General features: G+C 45.9%; 1 protein-coding gene across 1 annotated transcript in view; it reads right to left on the bottom strand.

Moving 5' to 3' along the window:
• Positions 1 to 11,265: 11,265 nt before the first annotated feature.
• Positions 11,266 to 19,126, bottom strand: part of gpc4 (glypican 4) — a 60,607-nt gene continuing 52,746 nt past the window's right edge. Inside the window, exons 3-9 of the mRNA XM_037675430.1 lie at positions 16,550 to 16,947; positions 16,067 to 16,232; positions 15,431 to 15,561; positions 14,282 to 14,428; positions 14,065 to 14,189; positions 13,812 to 13,984; positions 11,266 to 13,734 (exon numbers count right to left, since the gene is read on the bottom strand). Of these exons, the coding sequence (XP_037531358.1) occupies positions 13,520 to 13,734; positions 13,812 to 13,984; positions 14,065 to 14,189; positions 14,282 to 14,428; positions 15,431 to 15,561; positions 16,067 to 16,232; positions 16,550 to 16,947 (1,355 nt within the window). The 3' untranslated portion in view covers positions 11,266 to 13,519. The remainder of the gene's footprint in view (positions 13,735 to 13,811; positions 13,985 to 14,064; positions 14,190 to 14,281; positions 14,429 to 15,430; positions 15,562 to 16,066; positions 16,233 to 16,549; positions 16,948 to 19,126) is intronic.

The raw sequence follows: 19,126 nt of genomic DNA, 5'->3' as shown, positions 1-19,126 counted from the left end.
AGGCTGGGCTCCCCTGAATGAGTCGGGCGGGTGGTGGGAGGTCGGTGGTGGGTCGAAAACGTGGCAGGACAAATGGCTTGAGTCTTGAGACATGAAACGTTGGATGAATGCGCATGGACCTGGGTAACTGTAAGCGAACAGAGACAGGATTGATTATTTTGGTAATCAGAAAAGGACCAATGAAACGTGGTGCTAGTTTCTTAGATTCCACACGGAGAGGAAGGTCCTTGGTGGAGAGCCACGCTTTCTGGCCCACCTTGTACAATGGTTGAGGCGTTCTCCTGCGGTTAGCCCCCCGAACGTACCTTTTGGTGGCCAAAATTAGGGCTCTCCTGGCTTTTCTCCAGACTCGCTGGCAACGTAAAATTGCGAGTCGTGCAGAGGGAACCCGAGCTTCTCTCCCCTGGACTGAAAAAACAGGGGGTTGGAATCCAAAGACAACATGAAAGGGTGAAATACCTGATGTAGAGGATGGAAGAGAGTTGATTGCTTGTTCAATCCAAGGGAGGTTGGACGTCCATTTCCTCGGGTCCCCCTCGCAGAGGAGCCGAAGCTTGGTCTCCACCTCCTGGTTGGTACGCTCAGACTGTCCATCCGTTTGGGGATGAAAACCTGACAAGAGGCTGACCGAGATCCCTAGCAGGTTGCAAAACTCCCTCCAGAACTTGGAAATGAATTGGGGACCTCGGTCAGACACAATGTTCTGGGGGAGCCCATGGAGCCTGAAAACCTCCTTGGCCATGATAACGCTGAGCTCCTTGGAAGAAGGTAACTTGGGGAGAGGAACCAGGTGGACCATTTTAGAAAAACGGTCCACAATGGTCAATAACACTGAATTACCTTCAGAAGGGGGTAATCCAGTCACAAAGTCCATAGCAATATGTGACCATGGGCGTGAAGGAATTGGCAGTGGTCGTAGCAGCCCGGCAGGTGGGCGATTGGAAGACTTGGCACGATTGCATTCGGGACATGACTTGACAAAGTGCTTGGTGTCCTCCGTAAGCGTAGCCCACCAGAATCGGGCGCGAATGAGTTGGAGGGTCTTGGTGATTCCTGGGTGACAGAACAACTTTGATGAATGGCATAATTCAAGAACCTCTTTTACCTTTTGATTGGGGACAAACAGGCGCCCCCTAGGACAGGTGGGTGGACGTGGCTCGGAGAGTTGGACTTGTTGGAGATCGAGTTCTAATTGAGTCAAAGAAAGACGTACGGTCTCAGGCAGGATGAACTCGACCTCTTCTGAGGGCCCTTCCTTGACCTCAAAGACCCGGGACAGGGCATCCGGCTTGGCATTCTTGGGCCCGGGTCTGTAAGAGAGGGTGAAACTGAACCGAGAGAAAAACATAGCCCACCTGGCCTGACGGGGATTGAGTCTCTTTGCTGTGCGAAGGTACTCCAGGTTTTTATGGTCGGTCCATACCAAAAAGGACTTCTTCGCACCTTCCAGCCAGTGCCTCCATTCCTCCAGGGCCATCTTGACTGCCAAAAGCTCACGGTCTCCCACGTCGTAGTTTCTCTCAGCGGGGGAGAGTGCCCTGGAGAAGTAAGCACAGGGGTGGATCTTACCATCTGTGCTGCGCTGACTGAGGATGGCGCCCACCCCGGTGCTGGATGCATCGACCTCCACAATGAATTGTTTCTCGGGGTCTGGAGAGTGCAAGATTGGAGCAGAGGAAAACAATGTTTTGAGCTTCTGGAATGATTGGTTGGCAACGGAGTCTCAGATGAACTTGGTCTTAGATGAGGTGAGAAAATGAAGAGGAGCTGCAACTGAACTGTAGTTCTTAATGAACCTCCTATAAAAATTTGCAAAACCGAGAAACCTTTGCAGCTGTTTACGATCCTTGGGCTTGGGCCAATCCACCACCGCTGATACCTTCCCGGGTTCCATGGATACTTGACCTGGAGAAATGTTGAACCCAAGGAATGAGGTGGACACTTGGTGGAAAGCACACTTCTCTGCCTTGACAAACAAGTTGTTCTGTAAAAGGCGGGTTAAGACAGTTCTGACATGGCGACGGTGAGAAATGCTATCTTGTGAAAAGATAAGTATGTCATCAAGGTAAACAAAAGCGTAAATGTTAATCATGTCACGAAGGACATCATTAACCAGGGCTTGGAAAACGGCAGGAGCGTTGGTGAGGCCGAATGGCATAACAAGATATTCATAATGGCCATCTGCGGTATTAAAAGCCGTCTTCCATTCATCTCCCCGCCGTATCCTGACCAAATGGTAAGCGTTGCGAAGATCCAGTTTGGTGAATATCTTAGCATTTTGGATTATATCAAAAGCGGAGTTCATGAGGGGCAGAGGATACTTGTTCTTTATGGTTATTTTGTTAAGTTCTCTATAGTCAATGCATGGATGAAGTGACCCATCTTTCTTCCCTACAAAGAAAAACCCTGCACCAGCGGGGGATGCTGAAGGTCTAATGATACCAGCTTGGAGGGACTCTGTTATATATTTCCTCATGGACTCTTGCTCGGGGCCAGACAAAGAATATAATCTACCCCGAGGGGGGGTAGAACCTGGGATCAGGTCAATACCACAATCGTATGGACGATGTGGCGGAAGGGACGTAGCTTTTGATTTATTAAAGACCTCTTTCAAATCATGGTACTCTTTAGGTACCTGACTTAGATTAGGATAGGTCTCCTCATTGGCTGTGACAAGGGCTGGTGAACTGAGTTGGCTCTGAATACATGTAGAATAACACTCATTAGCCCATCCTACAATCTCTTGGTTCCTCCAATCGATTTGGGGGTTGTGTTTGCGTAACCAAGTGGAACCTAAAACCACTGGGAGTTGGGGTGAATCAATAACAATGAATCTGATCAGTTCCGAATGGTTGTTGGCCGACACCATGGTGACTGGAACAGTTTCAAGACTAGATTGACTTAAAGGATGACCATCTAAAGCGAGGACCCTATGGTTGTTAGGTGATGGAACAATGGTCAGATCTATGGATTTGGCAAAGGTTTTATCAATGAATTCCGTGTCGGCCCCTGAATCAATAAAAGCTGAGACGATGACGGGTTGACCACCCTTTATTATGAACTTGACCTTGGACTTGGACATGATAGGTGGAGAGGACTTGATCTTATGACTAAGACTCAACAGGAGCCTCTCTTCTCCTGCTGAGCCTGGTCTTTTACTGGACAATGATGACAATCATGACCGCCTTGACCACAATAAAAACAGAGATGGTACCTCCTCCGACGTTCTCGTTCCTGGGTGGTCAGACGACTTCTTCCTAGTTGCATGGGTTCCGTAGCATACAGAGGATCCTGAGGGCTCTTGGTTTGTTCCGTTTTAGGTTCATGATCCACAAGGTGATGTCTGGTTCTGGACATGGCTGTGGCCTTGCCTCGACTCTGTTCACGGTCACGCTCACGCTCACGCAGGCGAAGGTCAACACGGGTGGCCACCTCCTCCAGCTGGCGTAGGGATGAGGGATAGTCCATTGTTGCCAGCACATCCTTAACATCTTCATTAAGCCCCCTGAAGAAGGCGTCAGTGAGTGCGTGTTCATCCCAATGACTGTCTGCTGAAACAGAGTGAAAGTGAATGATGTATTTGGTTACAGAATCCTTGCCTTGTTTAATATCAAAAATTCTTCGGGCTGCCTCTCTCTCAGGGAGGATGGGGTCAAAAACCCGACACAACTCTTTGGAGAATTCAGAAAAATTACGACATACCACGCCACCTTTTAACCATTCAGAAGTGCCCCACGTCTTGGCTCTTCCAGCGAGAAGTGAGACAGCATAAGCTACTTTAGCATGCTCAGTGGGAAAACATGAAGGTTGCAATTGAAATTGAATGTCACACTGAGTCAAAAATGGTCGACATTGCTCAGGCTCACCTCTGAAATGTTCAGGGGGGCTAACCGTGGTTCTCTTGGTGCAGGAGTCAACAGGGTTTGGTTGATGACTTGGTTTGACTGTTGGGACAAAGCTTGAAGAGAAACAACCATTTCCTGAAGCCCTTTCTCAAGTTTACTAACAGCCCCTTCTACCTTAGAGCACCACTCTCGGGTTGGTGTTGGATCCATAATGGCCAGATTCTACTGTCAGGAACCAGAGGCCGGATCGCAAACAACAACAACAACCACTGAGAGGGTTAAAAGGTTTATTGTGAAATAAAGTAAAACCCTGGAGTAGGTCCGGTTCTGGGCCGGTTCCGATCTTCTGATTGGTAGTTCGTGATTGGGTAGTGTTGAAGTGGCGGGCTGCCAGTAGAAGTAGAACTGATGTTAAGGTCCACTGGAACGGAGTCCAACAGGCTTGCAACTAAAAGATAAAGGTTAGTAGATGCAGGGGGAAAGAGACTAATTGGGGAAATGAATCTGTGGGAATCAGATTCAGGGATAAGGATAAGTCCGTGATACAGAATGAGCTTGACCTTTAATCCGTGATCCAAAAAACAGTCAGAAGGGAAAGGCAGAGTTCATACCGTGAAGTCAGTTGTTCAGCAGAAGTATCCAGTACGTGATCCAAAAGAGAGTCAAAAAACAAGAGCATGAGTCGGTACCTGATCAGATGAGCAAAAGCAGCCGAGGGCTGAGGCAAAAGCGTGGTCGTGGTCAAGGCAAGGGTCATGAACGTGATGAGTCAATCAATGGAATGCTGGAAAGTCTACTGCTGATGAGACAGGATAGAGAATCTGGCCCAGACTGAGAGGAATGAGTGAACTTAAGTACTGACTGGACCAGGTGGTGGAGCTGTGGGATAATGAGCGGTGACAGGTGACATGAGTTGAGTGATTACTGAGTGTGCAGCATGACAGAGGAGCTGACAGAGAGCAGAGCTATGACACAGTGAGATAAAAAGTTGTACTGTGAATGTCTTTGAAGCCCGCTCACAGGCCAAAACATCCATTGAGGTGTACCCAGGTGAAAGGATTCCTGCCCAGTCATTAGAATTGGAAGGGACGAGAGCTTCGACTCCCCCTCCCAAAAAAGGCGAGGAAATGAGGTTTCCCAGCAGCCAAACCACAACAGGTTGTCATAACCGCGGGGAACCCAGATTTGTATGAGACCCAGAACGAGACAGACTCAGGTGGATACAAAAGAACAGTGTTTATTTACAGGTGAATAATATACAGTTCTGGTGCAGCTTCTCTGCAGCTCCTGGAGGAGGTAGAGGAGGACAGTCAGAATGGAGGTGGAGTTCTTAGGAGCTGATATTTTGTGTTCTGTGAATCTCTTACAGTTTGGTCCAGAGGTGGGTTCCAATCCTCCAAGAGAGCTCCAGAGAGTCCAGAGAGAGTCCAGTAGCTGGCAGGGCAGGCACTGGCTGGATTAGAAGCACCAGGCAAGGGAGATCCAGGCACGAGGGAGGTTGAGCCAAGAAGGGACCCAAGGGGGTCTACAAACCAAGAACAAGCCACGAGGGAGTCTGAGGGACCAGGAACAGGACACGAGGAGTCAGGAAACCAAAGGATCACGAGGGGTCCTTTTAACAAGCCGAGGAACCAGGAAACACTGGAAACAAGAGAGCAAGGTTAGTACTTGTGAGTAATAGCCTAAAAGGCACAACTACCATGGAAGGTGATATGCTCCAGCGAAGAGTAGCACTGGACTGCAGCCTTTTGTAGCCGGGACGCCTCCTCAGTCTGATGGCCGTCAGGTGTGGGCAATTAGTGGCCATCTTGGAGGAGGAGCTGCAGGCAGTGGTACTCTTACAAAGGTGAGTGCCCCCTGGTCCAGACGAGATCCTAAACGGTTTCACAGGAAACCAGAGGATGAACAAATGTACCAGAAGGGGGGCGCACGCCCTCAGGGTAAAAAGTATGGCACCAAAGGTGACCCATACAACCGGGGATCCCACTGGGAACCCCAGAGTGGGGGGGGGGGGACCTGCTTCCCCACCACGTCAGCTTGAACAGCCTGAGACGAAAAAGAAACAGCAGCAGGTCTAGAAAGAGAGCGCCAGACCTTTGAGCTCGGACGAGACAGAGAGTGTGCGTCGGTTCTTGGAATTGTTGGAAGGTGTTGCCACGGACAAACAACCTAACGCGTTGTTTGGCAATGTAATTGCTGATGAGTCAGAGCACACAAACAACACCGTTACTGCTGTCACAGACAGTCACCATGACGTTGTTGTTGTAAACTCTGACACGCCCTCACCTGAAAAAAAGGGGGGGGGGGGTACAATCACACGTCACCGACGGTGACCCGTCACAAACTGAAACCTCAGAAACAGCAATATCTGTGTTAACGGTTCAGATAAATCAAGGTGACACAAACAACAACGTTGCCGCTGTCACGGACAGCCACCAGGACCTTGTTGTTACAAACAATGAGAGCCCCTCAACACACAGTGAGCGGGTGATCTCATACATCAATGACAGAGGCCCATCAAAAGCCGAACTCCCAGGAGCAGCAGCAACTGCACCAACGGTTCAGAAAAACCAGGATTACACAGGTGAAGGTAGACGTGAGGAGAAACGTTGGCCAAAACCTACAAGGTTCCTGTGTAACCTGATCAGAAAGGGGGTCGCTAAAAAAGCTTACCTGTCGATCACACTTGAAGGGGTCATCACAGATGAAGCCCTACTGGACGGTGGAGCCGACATAACTATTATGTCAGCCAAACTGTTCGAGGAGCTCAGGACCGCCGCTAACGGTGTTCACAGGGAAATACCTCTCATAGAATGTGCTATAGGGCTGCAGGGCCTCGCAGAGACGAGGACAACCCTAACAGCTATAGCTATGGTTCACATGCAGGTTGGCGAGATGACACTATACCACCCGGTACATGTGTCTCCGGTTGACTCATTCCCATTTTTGATCGGCCAGGATTTTATAAATCGCTTTGAGGCGATTATAGATTATGGTAAACAGACAATGTGGGCCAGAGTGAGCAAACCTCTGCCAATACTCGTGCCTCCTGAGACAGTCACAGACTGCCCAACAGCAGGCACCACAGAAGGCACCGAGGACCTCTCAGCAGAGAACACAGTCCCAGTAAGTAAGCCTTCAAAAGCATGTGAAACCGAAGAGACCCAACAGGTGGACCCAACTCTGACTGAACAAGAAAGACTCCTCTGCGAGCTGAGACAGTCAGAGCCCACCAGATACTACCTACCATTGGTAGTTAAAGGTGTAGAGATCCAAGGATCCCACACCAAAGATGCTACACTGTTGCTGCGGACAGATAAATCAGCTATCAAGGACGGAGCCGAGGATGGCCCTCCGGGGTCTTTTGACCCCTCCTGGCTGCTCGCAACTCTGTCAGTACAACCTACAGCCGAGGTAATGGCAGTCACACGTGCACAGCCTACAGCCAAGCCGGCTGACAACACAGTCTCTGTACAACCCGTGCTGACTGACCCAGACATCATCCAACTTCAGAAGTTGGATCCTGCGATAAACTCGATGATGCTGTCTTTGACTGACCCAGAGAAAAACACTCCGTCCGAAGCCGACCTGGATTCCAATCCAGACCTTAAAGTCCTCTTTCAGCTGCGCAAACAGCTAAAACTACTCAAGGGCATCCAAACTTTTGCTCATGGAGCGACGTCCTCACCCGTGTTCGTGGTCCCCCATGACCACAGGGGGGGGGGGTGTTGTTAGTTCATGCGCATGACCTCCCGTCCGCAGGACACAAGGGAGATAACGCCACGCTGAAAGCATTAAAACAAGTTGCTTATTGGCCTGGAATGATAAAGGACTGGACCCCACCTGATAACAGACAAACTGTCTCCAGTTGTCTATCAGATCAAAATCAGCAAAGGCCAAAAAGAGCCAATGGTTAAATGGGTACATCAAAACCAGGTTAAACTACACAAGGCGTTCAATAACTCCACAGGAGACAAAGCTCTCACAAACTCAGACCTAGTGGGGAAAAAAGGTAGTCTAAGCGGAAACTAAATAAGTTTAAGCTTAATTAAGTGTTAAGATAACAACTCAGATGCAATAACGTGATCAAATCTGACAGTCAGAGTGAGTGACGCACCGAAACGTCGTTTTCTAGTTGCTTAATCACTATTTTTGTCGACGTTGAGACATCGTTTAATTGGTTTTTGGTATTGTTTCTGAACACCCCCAGCAAGAGTGAATTTTGTGTGTACTTTAGTTAGAGACTAAGAGAACTTTAACTATGCCAACATGCAGTTCATTTGTTAAAATTCAACCTTTGAGGAGTCAATGTAGATTAAAGCTACTTTAAGTACCATAACCTACATTGGTCTCACGACGCTCAAGCTGAACCTACTCGAACAATCCTATTCGGGGCGGGGGGCTAGCTAATCCTTCAGTTGAGTCTCGCCATAGACTCCAAAAACATTTAGGGGGAAACCAAAAACCAAACCTCAAGTCGTTCGTCTAAAGGGACAACAGACAATTGAACCAAACTATATTTTGCCATGTAAATCTAACTTAAACCAAGTTAGGGATGGAAAAATAGTTTGGAATGCCCTTCTATAGGTATAAATCCCTATATATATATAATTTTTCAGCATGACCCACCCTTTAAACTGGTATCTGTAGCTGATCTAAATCATGATAGCTTACACACCAGGTGCATATAGGTTAAGGTCTTATGTAAAATCCCACTCATAAGCCCAACTAAAACCACATAAATGTATGACACATAGAACCAGAATGGCACCCACTGGGAACCACCAGCAGCAACCTTCGCTGAAGGGACCTACAACTCCAACGTGGGTCTCCAATCTCCATCCAGTGGTTGCCTCTGCTGTTCAATCGAGGGAACCCCTCTGCATGCTGATCAATCAACACCTCCAATCGTTGTGGATTTATCGTTGTGGATTATATGACTTTTTCCAATGGATTACAGACTTTGTTTCCAAGGGGTAAAAGCATTGCTGCAATGGAATTACCAACAACATTGTAGAATTACCTAAACCGTTGTGGGATTACCTTCTTTGACTATTGTTTTCCTCTTGCTGGATTACATCAAGATCAAGGACATTCGGAGGCGTAAGTTCATGTTGGAATTCATCCCCATGGACAGGCGATGATTTCCAAAGGGGGGACTGTAGTGAACTCGGCCTCGACCAAAACCTGTCTCTGAAGACCTTCATGGGACAGGAACTGTTATTTCATTGATTTGAATCCAAAAATACAAATTATCTCATCCAGAGACTTTCTAATTGTATCCTGAAGTAATCAATTGAAAGAACACTCTCTTTTTATATTATCATTATTATTTTACAATATCTTGATAATCAAAGTGTGTTTAGTTCATATCATTTCTAATGTTGAAGTGAACCACTCATTTTAAATCAACTGTGAAACAGTATTAATGATTTTTTTAAACATCATTAGACTTAGAAATCAAGTTAAATGTCTATTTACAAAGTAATTATGCATTTTGATCTTCTGTCTGAATGAGAAGTCAGTGATGTCGGTCAAAAGTCAGAGACAGTCAGAGAACGAGTTATTAGAACAAAGTGTCTTGTTTTTAAACCTAGCAGACGGTAAATAACTGCCACTGGCATCTGCGTTCCTCTCACTTCTTCAAGACATTTCTCTGTCTGTACTAAATGTTCCTAAACATTCCTGAACCCTCTCTTGACTTTTAATAACCCTCTGACATCACTAGAACCACCCCCTGTTGGTTGTTTCAACCAATCAGGAAGTACTAAGTGACCGGAAGTGAGGACTCTTTTAAAAGTCAGCACTTCCTGGAACTAGTCAGTCTTCCCATGTCTTCAGAGTCTCCTCAGTCTTCTCAAGTCTTCTCGAGTCTTGGACTGGAGTCTTTGATCTGAGTCGAACTCAGTCTTTGATGGAGTCTTCTCAAGCCTTCTGGAGTCTTCCACTTCTGAGTGGAAACTCTGACGGAGTCACAGATCCTTGCTGTGAACTCACTCGGGCGTCACGCCTACAACTTCGAAGGAAGCCTGTTTGTTGAACGGAGTAAATCGACACGACTTCTGACAATGACCAGCAACCGGAGACGCTGGAAAGGTAGCGTTGAAATGGACCCGGTACCAGAGCTGATTCATCTTCTGAGTCGTTGCACGCTAAGTGTACCGGAGGTTTGAGCTGGTGTTGAAAGAAGCGTGCTAATTCTGGTCAACAAAACCTACATATCCATCTCCATCTTCCTCTAAAATCTTTCCTCTTGTAAATCTTTCTAGATGCCTTCATAAATGTCCTGTTGTCTTATTAGTAAAGCGTGCTAAGTTTTATTAATCAGAACCAGATCAGCGAATCAAGTGCACAATGTTTTGATGTTAAATTTTGATTCTGTTAAATAAATGACCGCATTGATTCTGATGGGTCAAAGAAAATTAACGTCTCCTGTCACTGATTAAACAATACTCACAGTTATCTCGGTCACATGGCATTAATTTAACTCGAAAAAGAAAGAACCCGTTATATTTAATTATTTAGTAGTGAAGGTACAGTGAAGCTGTCCGTTGACAAACTACATTCAGTGGCCCGTACGTGTTTTAAATAACATAAATACTGGCCCGTGTGTCCACAGCAAAGGCTGACCCCACATTTCACTACAACAGAAATATTTTGCTAACAAGCATACTCACTATTTCAGCAGCTTTGGTTCATTATCAAGAGATATGCATCAGAATTAGAGTTTTGTTTAAGTTCTAGGATATAAAAAATAAAACTAGGGAGAATATAGGAAATAGAAAATAAGCGTGACCTCCTCTGTACAATGTTTTTGTGTAGACACAAATCTCCTGTTTTCATTTTGAAGGTTTCCCAAAGAACAAGATGTGAGGAAGAGGAGGAAGTATCTTTGAGGAGGATTCATCTGAGCAGTGAGGATTTTAAACTGGAGGATTTTGATCAAACTGGTCAGACTGTCCGACTGAGAGATGGTGTGGTACCATCGGTTCACCTTCAGAGAGTAGGAGCATCATTATAAGTTCATTAGTTCATAAAGTTACATATTTTATTGTGAGTCACAAGGTGAGACACCTCCATGTGTTTATACAGTATTTAATCAAATTCCAGCTCATTCTAAGTATAGCCAGGTTTGTTTCTATGGTCAATTGGCTGTGGAGGCCATCTTGAATTTGGTCAGCTTCAAGCTCTAATCAGCTGTTGACACCTCCATTAATAACTTTGAGTTACCATAAAATCCATTCAGTGGTTGACAAGATATTTTGCTAACAGACAACCCAGGGATAATAATGCAAAAAGCAATGTGAGCAGAAGTAACAATGAAAGACGGTCCACACTCTTAAATATTGGCAGTCTTTATTTTTACAAGACTAAGAAATGTTTAATATACATTTTTTCTTACAATTTAACATCTATCTCTTCTTTATCTTTCATAACATTTAGGAGACACTCTGACAAGTAAAAATCTGGTGTACTGTTACGGCCTCTTTTAGAGACATCTAAAAACGGCTGCGCTCTATTTACACACTTTTTCATTCTTTTCAGTCACTCTTTCATCAGAAAGCGAGTCCTTTCAGGTTCTGTGGGCCAAAGGCAGGTGGAAACACTGCATCACCCGTCCGACTCCACGCTGTTCTGCCAGTCAAACATCCAGCAGGCGGAGCGCCCGTCCAGTCAGAGGACACTGCTGCCCCCGGCCTGCACGCAAAGACATTCACCATCGTCACCCGAAACGTTTCCTGTGACCTCAGTTTCCTCCACGTTCGAGACAAGTCTTCCAAAGCGACACCGACACATGCACGGACCCTCGCAGAAATGTTTGGAGACAAAGGTAATGCCGACTGAAGCTGCCGGAGCTCAGCTCTGAGATTTTAAGGCTTCAGTCCTTGACGTGGTTTGCATAGATGTTTCATCAAATCCTTCAAAGTCAGATTCTTTACACGAAGGTGGAACTTGAAGAAAATGTCATGTAAGATAACTCAACCTGTCAATTTCAAAAGCAAGAGGTGTTTTTTTAAATCTAGTGTTTCTAAATGTCCAGAAAAATGCAGACTTTTATCCCTCGTATTGGCTAAAATATTTAAATGTCTAAAATATGATCTGTATAATAAATTACTTAGTTTTCAAAACCTTACTGTGCATTTCAAAGGACAAGATATTTGGGACAATATGTCAATTCTGAAATATTTCATTCCCCAATTACATTAAAATACAGGCACAAGTTACTGTACAGAAGCAGAGAGGCAGCGCCACTTTGGAATTGAAAAGGCCAGGTGAAGCAACTCAGACCTGACAAATCAAACAAGATAAACACGATTGCTCATTGTGCTTCAGGGAATTGGTGCAGACAGATCAGAGCGTATCAACATCTCCAGTCTTTTCTTTTTGTAACAATGAAAAGATGCTAATAATGTACCAAAGATGGAAAATCACCTCAAGTTTCCACCTCCAGGTGAAACAACGAGAACAGGCAGACTAAACGATTCAGTTCATTTACACTCACACAGGCCGTTTAAAGAGGAAAAGGAATGCGCTTTTTGGGACAAGGATGTTGTGAATCTGCACTCTGTCCTCTTCCACCTACAACTATAACAGCAAAATCCACTGTAGTACCAAATATATATCTTTATACCAAAAATAAGCTAAAAAATTACACCTCCTTGACATAAACCCTGTATCAAAACCATCTGAATTCTCTTCTCTGGTTCGATGTGAAATGCTCTGAACATCCACGTTGTCATTTTCTCTTCAATAACATGTTAAGACCACATGGAGTCTGTGCTGAACTGAAACCTGCAGCACCAACGAGTGGGATGTGTGTGTGTGTGTGTGTGAGGGCATTCAAGACTTCACCTTCCTCTGGGGTCAGGGCAGGGGGAACACAACTCTGTCAGACACTTTCAGCTCTGCACCGACAACGAGCGTATACACGAGGTACGACGTTACCTTCCAACGGCCTAAGCTGAGGAGATGAGGCGATAAGAGAATGAAAAGACTGGTTGTTGTAATGCAGATGTGAAAAATGTTTGGGCTCTCGTAAAGAATGACTCCGTGTGTGCGTCAGACACCGTGTTGTGACTCATCTCCTCGTATTTCTGAAACTGCTCCTTGACCGAAGCAAGAAGCAAAGTTTCAAAACTTTCACGAACATTCAAGGTGTGCGTTTAAAAACACACAAAACAGCTGCTGTGAATCATCAACATCCATCGCAACATTAAGTTCCATTTGCGCTTCAATCCTTTCATGTGTGAATAAATGACGAGCATCCTCAGAAAGGTAAAGATGCTCCAAAACAGGTGCTTTCTATCTGACCGAACATGCTCCTCCATGTTCATCAGATGGAAATCACCCCAAAAGGCACAAATACAATCATGACAATAAATTGCCAAACTCAGACCAATGTACGTTTGTTCCGCTGCGAACAGAACCATGACGCAGCTCCTAAGCAGCCAGCAGAGTGTAGATGGGTCTAAGGGAGCAGGTAGAACATTATACTGCTCATGTCCTTACAAACATACAAATAGTTAATAGTGAAGTTACTGTAATATTAAGAAGAGTCCCCCCCTCCCCCTCCAACAGTGGACAGTCTGAGGTCCTGAAGGCAGTCTTTAAAGTTTCTCTGACGGTTCTCCCCTTCGTACTGAATAATCCTGGTCCTTTCTGTTCGGGTACTTTTATCTGAGGTGAGGCGCGAGCAAAGCCAGGGCCAGCCCCCACAACGCCAGCGCCATGCTGCCCTTCAACGCCGCCCCGGCATCCCCTGGACTTTTGAGCACCAGATCAACTTTGGGTTTCCTGATGCTCGGTGTGGTGGGGAAGTACATATCCCTGTCACATGATGGGGAGTCGCAGCCGCTGCCACTCTCCTCCCCTCCGCTGCCGTCCTCGTCTGTAGAAATAAAAAATGAGGATGAATGAGAACATTTGGAAGCTTTGAAAAAGAAACGACTCGTTCAGCTTCTTCACCGGTTTCAAACGAGATGTCATTGCCGCTGTGCGCTGCTCTGAGCCAGCTCGTCATTTCCTTCAAGACTGAAATCTGCCGGCGGATCACAACGTCTGGTTTTGTGATGTCCACCTCCACGTCTGGGTTTGACACCTGATTGGCCAACCCGTTGCCAATGACAACGGACTCGTACCTGTGGATGATAAAAATCAGTTTGCTCAAACACTCACATGAGTACAGAGGACATGTAGAGTTGTTCTGTTCGGGTCTTACCTGCTTTTAGCTGTACCGTTCCAGCAGTCGTCACCAGGCGCAGTCCTCTCGTCTGCACAGACGCTTTCTGGCAACGTCGACCAGAACTTCTTGGCATGTTTCAGCTTCTTCTTCACTTCATTTGTCTAAGAGAACACACACAAAGACCTGATTAGGCCACAAGAAAACACCAAATCAAAAGTTATCTGCTGTGCTTTTTCATTTTCTGTGTCCTTACCAGTCGATCCAGACTGGTACCAGCAGCAGTTGTGGGTCTGGCCTCTGGACTGTAAGGACGGAAACGACCGGTAAAACCCGTTTCTTTCACAGAACGTTTGGATCGGAAGGCAGCGCTTGGTTTAGGTGCCCCACATCCTTGGAAAACCTGTTAGGGAGCAGAAAGAAGCAGAGCACTGAGTGAAAGTGAAGCTTTTATTACTGATTTAAACTTGTTCTGAAGCACGTGGTCAAATCAAGGCCCGCGGGCCAGATGTGGCCCGCCACGACGTTTTATGTGGCCCGCGAGAGCTTGAAAGGTCTGACTGTCGTATAATAAATAAGTCAAAAGGGTGCACTAACAACAAAAATCATCTCCCGTAATGAATGCAGATTGTTAGCTGCGCAGTAACAGCATCACCACTAGAACAGTGTTTCCACATCAATATCATAACTGAGACATTCAAATGATGCCAACATGTCCAGGAAGACAAAAACTGATGCAGATGGAGGCTGTTTCAAGAAGGATGGGAAGGAGAAGATGTGTTTGTGCTTCAAGGAGAGGATCCGGTATGTCCTTTGTGCTGTGAGGCAGCGGTGCTGGTCAGAGAGCCTTCAACCCTCATGTTGTTCTGTTCAGTTTATTATACCGATTCAATGTTTTTATTGTATTATGTTAAATTTGCAGCAATGTGACTGGGATTGCAGGTTTATGTGTTTATGCAGGTAAATGTTTTCTATAATAAAACCATCTGTCATTAGTTGATGCATGACCCTTGCCAGCTGTGCAGACATTTTGCTTTTTGTAAAATGCTACAAAGTTTAGCAGCTCACAGTTGTTGGTTGGATCGTTACGTTTTGAACAAAGTTAATGTCATAACTTGTTATTTTTCCTTATTAACTTGGAAAGTTTGATCATTGATTTATGGAGTAATGTGGGTTTCATAACCTGACAAGTTAAAAGTTTTATGTTATAACAGTAGATACATTTGTCCACATCTATGCAAATATATAAATGTAATATGTGTAAGTCCAGGGTGTAAAAAATAAGAGTTGTTTAACATTAAAGAGCAGCTACATTTATACCGTCTTACAGTCACATGTGGCCCTTTGCTGACGTGGCCTCGGTGGAAATGACACCCCTGTTGTAAAGGGACCGAACGATACAAACCTTCTGGGACACCTGCATGCTGTTCTCCTGCATGTTCATGATGGCCTCTGAAATCTTGACATCGATGGGGTCCATGACGGACTCGAAATTAAACGGACCCTCAAGCCTCTCAGCCAGGCTAAGCATGGCATCTGGAAAACAGAACGCAGGAACTTAGCCTGGGTTTTTAATACAAAGATGTTGTTTCTTCAAACCACCGCCAGGGGGAGCAGTTCCCAGCAGTGAATCAACTCCATCAAACTGCTGCAGCAGTTAGAACTGAAAACACAACTTTTCCAGATCCGTCAGTATCGGCAGCCGTCTCGTCATCGTGCACACACACAACATAAAGAAGCGTGCTTATGAGCCCCACCCTGAGCGTACTGAAACAGATCAGTGTGTGTTGACACAGAACCAGCTGCTTTTCTTCTGCTGCAGCAACACCTAGTCGACTGATACGATGCACCAAAGACGGAGGGACATGTTTGTACATGGCTTCTAACAACACAGAGGTTGATTTGCTACATGTGTTTTTAACGAGCTGAAGTGCAGCACATCCCATTAAACTGTGGTGTTTCTGTTCATATAAAACTACTTAAGGATGGCAAATCTAAATCTTAATGAGTTGATAAGGGCTGCAGGAGGTTTGCTGGTTACCCAGGAAGTTGTTCCACTCTGCGTCCAGGTCCGCCTGGTTAGCCAGACACCCCCGCATCACATTCAGACAGTAATTCTGGCAGGGCTTCAGCGCCACTTGGCCCGAGCAGTAGGGACAGTACAACATCTTCATGGCTGCCCGGACACAGCTGGGAGACGCACTGACCTGGAGGAGGCAGGGGGGAGTGTTTCATTCAACCACAGTAAAAAACAAACATCCAACAGTCTCAGACACACACGTGCCTTTGAAAAGATCGAGCTCTACTTTTATAAACCAGCTAGACAGTGAAATCTAATCAACAGTGAATCAAGTGGAAACAACATGTGAGAGCAGCCAGAGGTTTGTTCGCTGCGACCACAGCTGCTTTCTGACAAACATGAAGTCGTGGCTCTGAGGGCAGGGATGGACGGGGAAAACATCTTGAACACATGGGAGGCCGGCTGACTTCTTAAACCTTCAAAAATCATCTAAAGACGACTTACCGTCGAAACCTTATCCACCACAGTTGGCATGAGCGCCAGGCCGCGCACGAAGGTGCGAGCGGCCACGAAAGCGCGCATCAGCTGGATGCGCAGCTTCCGAGGCACGTCGCCGAACGGCTGCAGCTGCTCCGTGTGCTGGCTCACGCACTCCATGTAGGCGTCGCTGAACTCGTACTGCACGTTGACCAGCCGGAACATCCTCTCCAGCAGGTCGTCCCAGAAGTCTGCCAGCATGGAGTCCAGGCTGACGGCAGCGCTGCCCGACACATAGTACTGCGTTAGGGACTCGAAGAACTTGTGGAACAGCTCTGCGTTCTGCACATACATCATGCCGTACGTCCGCACAAACATGTTGTGCAGCGAGCTCTCGGCATTTTTCAAAAGCTCCCGGAAAAACTCTGCGGAGAGAAGAGGACTGTGTGTGAAGATCAAATGTGGAGGACGGCACAACACTCAGCACTCAGACCGTCACTCTTTGATACTTTGTCAGTCATTTACACTTTACTGCCATTTAATGAAAAACTACTTTGTACTTTAAATAAAAAGCCCAAACTGAAAGATCACATTCACATAAGTTTGATTTGTCTTGCAGCAATACTTTTCATTTGGTTCAGGTGCTGCTCTTGTCTTCTGATCATGGACATGTTTCTACACCTTGACTGGACGGGACTTGGAAAAAAACACACTTTTTTACAAAAGTACTGACAATGAGCAACTTTAAAAAAAGCTTTGGCAGCAGCCGAGCACGAGGTCGAAGGACCCGCCTGCAAATCAGGCTGCTGCAAGACACAGATGTGAGGAAGGCAACGCAAAGATTTCTGCTGCTCTCAAGGATCCCAGAAGAAAATGGTCTCCAGAAGGAAGAGCGAGACCTGCAGACCTGCAGACGTGCAGACCTGCAGACGTGCAAACCTGCAGACCTGCAGACCTGCAGACGTGCAGACCTGCAGACGTGCAGACCTGCAGACGTGCAGACCTGCAGACGTGCAGACCTGCAGACGTGCAGACCTGCAGACTTGCAGACGTGCAGACCTGCAGACGTGCAGACCTGCAGACGTGCAGACCTGCAGGCCTCCATCGATCTGGGGTTACGTCAGAGTCTCAACAGAACGCTTGAAAGCTGCTTGATGGACTCTCAGACTGTGAGGACCAAGAGTCTCTGCTCTGATGAAAGACTGAATTGTTGAGCCTCAGCTTTCCATGTGAAGGAGCACCATCCCCTGAGTGAAGCATGGTGGTGGTAGCATCATGCTGTGGGTTGTTTTTTAGCCGCTGAGACTGGGAGACTGGTCAGGGTTGAGGGAAGGCTGAACAGAGTACAGATATATCCTGAATGAAAACCTGCTCCACAGCTCAGGACCTGAGCCTGAACCCAAGGATCACCTCCCAGATGTCAGTGGCCCACAGCCCAGGAGGGGCTCAGAGACCACTGAGCCACAGTGCCGACTTGAACCCTGTCAAAGATTTCTCAATGGACCCAACAATGGCTCAACCAGTGTCTCCATCCAACATGATCTTAGGAGGATTATTAAGAAGAATGCCAGAAAACCTTTTAATCCAGGTGTGCACAACCAGCTGGTGTAACTGCTTTCAAAGGTGTTTCAACAAGTACCAGGCCTGAATTATAAATAAGTATTATAAATAAATAAATACGTACTATAAACAAATAATTATAAATAAATAAATAATATAAATAAATAATTAGCATGAATAAATAAATAAATAATTACTATAAATACATAAATAATAATGATAAATAAATAAATAATTATTATAAATGATTATAAATAAATAAATACGTACTATAAACAAATAATTATAAATAAATAAATAATATAAATAAATAATTAGCATGAATAAATAAATAATACTATAAATAAACAATAATTATAAATACATAAATAATTACTATAAATACATACATAACAATGATAAATAAATAAATAATTACAGCATCAGGCTGCAACAGAACACTGGGACAGGGAATAGCAGGTGTCCTTGTGAAGGATGAATTCTCGATGCAAGTGGTCCGAGGAGAGCGCACAGTCACTGAACTCCCATCATGCATCTGTGAAAGCTCCAGCGCTGCACTTTCCAGGAACCTTTGAGCTCTCGACCAACACTTTGCTTTTGGACTGTCGTGCTAATATGCAGACAATGTACAGGACGACTCTTGAATGGAACCGTCTCTGAGCCGCTCTGTGGAGCAGGACAGGTGGGAGCGGCTCAGAGACGGCCTCCTTGCTCCTGCGCACCTCCTCATCGTCTCCACGGTAACTTCAAGCTGACCACCATCAACAGCGTTTTTCTTCTTGTCACATTCCACTGGCTTTCCTTTTCTGCCAACTTCTCTCCGACTGTCCTCCAGAAGCATTTTCAATGGGATTACTGAATAATGCCCCCCCCCCCCCCCGGTCTCCTTTCGCATATATAGACCTGCGTCTCCCCTCCCTCCTCTGCTTTCACTTCATCAGTTCCTTCAGAGCTCTCTTCACTACAGACAGGGAACAATGACCTACTTCATCCTGAGGAATGTCCATCACCCCCCCACCCTCAATAATCCTGGCCTCTTCTCCC

Source organism: Nematolebias whitei, chromosome 4, assembly GCF_014905685.2.
Source record: "Nematolebias whitei isolate Nwh7 chromosome 4, NemWhi1, whole genome shotgun sequence".
Lineage (NCBI taxonomy): Eukaryota > Metazoa > Chordata > Actinopteri > Cyprinodontiformes > Rivulidae > Nematolebias > Nematolebias whitei.
The sequence above is the reverse complement of the archived record's forward strand: the minus strand, read 5'-3'. Positions and strand labels throughout refer to the sequence as shown.